Source organism: Haliotis asinina, chromosome 15 (genome assembly GCF_037392515.1).
Source record: "Haliotis asinina isolate JCU_RB_2024 chromosome 15, JCU_Hal_asi_v2, whole genome shotgun sequence".
Lineage (NCBI taxonomy): Eukaryota > Metazoa > Mollusca > Gastropoda > Lepetellida > Haliotidae > Haliotis > Haliotis asinina.
Window position 1 is genome coordinate 2,502,425 of NC_090294.1, and position 3,080 is coordinate 2,505,504.

Here is a 3,080-nt window from a genome sequence, read left to right on the forward strand (position 1 = left end):
ACCTGAGCACAGCTAACCAAATTGCGAAAGTGGACATTTGCACATACCTTTTGAACTTTTACCCATGCAAAGGTTTGTACCCGAACAATTGAGAATGCTATTTGCCCTACGATCACCCTCATGTAATGCACATGGAGCACGCCACAATAGTAAATGAACAGTTGCTGAAAATGGCATTCTTGGCAATTTTAAATGATGTCAGCTTGCGAAAATATTAGCTAAAGGTAACCATGTCAACAGAGGCCAAGAAGCGTATTATACTGCAGGTCAAATATCAGTGTTGTATGCGGATTTTCGTTTATTGAGAGATCATTGTCAGTGACCGGTGTATTTTGTAAGTCCCACCAAACCCTAAACAGTAGCAGTTGTCTGATTGGTTAAATCCGTTTAGCCATCTTGAATATGATTGGACTGTCATAGGTCGCTCAAGAGTTACCAGACACGCCCTGCTACTAGGTTCTGTTAGACCAAAGTGTACACTGGGGCTACGTTTACTTAGACTGCACGAAGCAGATAACACATTCCATATGAACATCACCAAATACAAGAAACTACATGGAGTTTAGCTCAAAGAGGAGACTTAATTGTGGTATCCTTGATTCCCCACCTTCAGGATCCCCTGCAGCACCTCCTTTGACCTCTGGACCAGAGTGACCCGTGTTTGTCTGTTTGACGAATCAGCTGTCAATTTCTGAGCTGCCACATAAAACCCAGACTGGGCCAAGTCCAAGGTTTCACATGCTGAGGCCATGTCTTGCTGAAACTTCTGTTGTAAACAATATCATGAAACTGAATATCTTACATATGATCATTGTTGGTTCATTCAAAATTTCAGCAATTTCAGTTCATTCAAGATCATAAGATTTAGTGTCATGGATGTTTACTATAGTGTGCATGGTGGAAAAATGCTAATGAGCAAAGAATTATAACTAAAACAATTCAGAATGACAGGCATAACATGAAACATTGCTGAATCTTGAGAACATAATCTTAAATTTCTAGGAACCAGTTAGCAACCAGCTCATAATTTCAAATTTGGTTCATGAAATTAATCATGGAGAGTCGGTGTATGCATTACTAACACTGTCAAGACATTGATGCTACATTATCTATTGATTGTGGTAACTATCTAATCATTTTTGGGGGTTTGGTTACTATGTAACACTATGAGAAATAATGTAAAATAGAGAGATGTACTTTAATGGATTCATTGCCTTTTTCTACCATTTCTCAACAAGCATGTCTGCAAAATCTCTGAGATGTATGTTTTGCAATTGTTGGCTAATTCATATGCTTCTACAAAGCCAACATGCTGCATTTGGGAGAATGGTTAGTAAGTGTCTGGGTGGACTATTTGGGCCTTAAAGGATTTTACTAATTGGACAATTTTGCCAAAACCACAAAATGAAAAGTGTTCAATTTCTTTTGTCCATGAGTTTACTTTAAAAATGGCTAGTATCTGTGGAAATATATAGTATGCATTGTGTAACTTATTTCCAGTACATATAAATTTGTAATTACGAACAAAGACTCTTCATATTCTTACAGCTTGTTTAGCATTATGTGCCTGTTGTTTGGCGACACCAATGAAACTTTCAACTGCTGCACTGACACATTTTGCACATGTCGAAATGTCTCCTGGAGTCTCCCTTCCATCTTGGTGAGCATCAGATCCTTCAGTAAGGATGATAAGGAGAGACACCTGAAAAAAGGGTAATAATATCAGCAGAGTTTCTGGTGACAAACCAGTGAAGCTGTGCAAACCAGATCCTTCAGTAAGGATGATAAGGAGAGACACCTGAAAAAAGGGTAATAATATCAGCAGAGTTTCTGTGCAAAAAAGAATACATTGATTAATATACTACATATTCTAAACAGTTGCAATGGTTACTAGTTTGTTCGTTTGGTTTTTTGTTGTATACCTCAGGATATTCAAAACTCAAGCTCATCAGTAAAAACTGGCATGACAGAAAACACAATTGTAACTCCCCACATCTCATACAATGTGATATTTCAATACGCTGATAGGTGTTCAGTCGAAAGAGTACCTCCCCCTCCGCATATTTTCTTCTGCAGATTAACAGAGGTAACAGCAACATGGTTTGAACCTATGTATTCTAATTAATTTGGGGGCTTTTAGTTACTTTTGTTGTGAGTTCTCTAGTAATTGTTCTATTTGGGTTTGTTAATAATTTTAGTATATATTGAGCAATAAATATCATTTGGGATGGGGAAACGGTAGGAACTCTTGCTAGTTCACACTGTTTATGTTTTTCACAAGGAAAGTTAGCCCTCTGCATGGACCTCATGAACACTTAATGTCAATGTTTCACAGGATTTGGTTTTAGAATGATTTGGCCATAACATTTTGTTGTATGTTAGATTTAGCCATAGAAACTCAACTGCGTTTCACATTTGCCACTACAGATCAATACATACATTTTACATTGCTCAGGCTGGTGCTGGTGTGCTGTACATCAGAGACCATATATCGATATGGTCTCTGTGTACATCAATCAATATCATCAATGAATGATTTATACCGAGCAAAGAAGGACATCTTTAATTACGATCCTCGCAATGTGTCCTTACCTGTGATGCAATCGGGGCCAGCACTCGCTCAACTGACTTGGTTTTAACGAGATTCGATATTAGTCCGTACGTGACATCCATTACTTTTCATGTGAACATTATTTTGGCTCAACAGGTGTCTGTTCCATCTGAAGACACCGCGAAAATAATATCAACTTTATAAATATAGAACGGGAGTTCTTAAACGAATTATATGCTGAGTATGTGAATATTTTATCATAAATACAAATCATTATCATACAAAGAATCATAAAAAATATAATGTAGAATAGTTTCGGTAGTGAACAGGTGATAAGATGTTTTTTCTTTGGGAAACTAACAAATTAATAAACAAAAACTCCGCTTTCGCTTTAGAGATGAGTCGTTACGACGGACGGTAACTCTGCAAAATAAGAACATAACAAATTTAGAGTTGTCGACTCTTCGCTAAGCTCCATCTCAGCGCGTGACTCCTCTTGGCCCTCAGGTGCGAGGAGCTTGAATCATTC

At 37.6% G+C, this 3,080-nt stretch overlaps 1 protein-coding gene across 1 annotated transcript in view; it reads right to left on the minus strand.

The window, feature by feature from the left end:
- Window positions 1–2,701, minus strand: part of LOC137266348 (vinculin-like) — a 40,776-nt gene extending 38,075 nt beyond the window's left edge. Inside the window, exons 1-3 of the mRNA XM_067801834.1 lie at window positions 2,593–2,701; window positions 1,547–1,702; window positions 608–766 (exon numbers count right to left, since the gene is read on the minus strand). Coding sequence (XP_067657935.1) covers window positions 608–766; window positions 1,547–1,702; window positions 2,593–2,673 — 396 coding nt within the window. The 5' untranslated portion in view covers window positions 2,674–2,701. The remainder of the gene's footprint in view (window positions 1–607; window positions 767–1,546; window positions 1,703–2,592) is intronic.
- Between the last annotated feature and the right edge of the window lie 379 nt (window positions 2,702–3,080).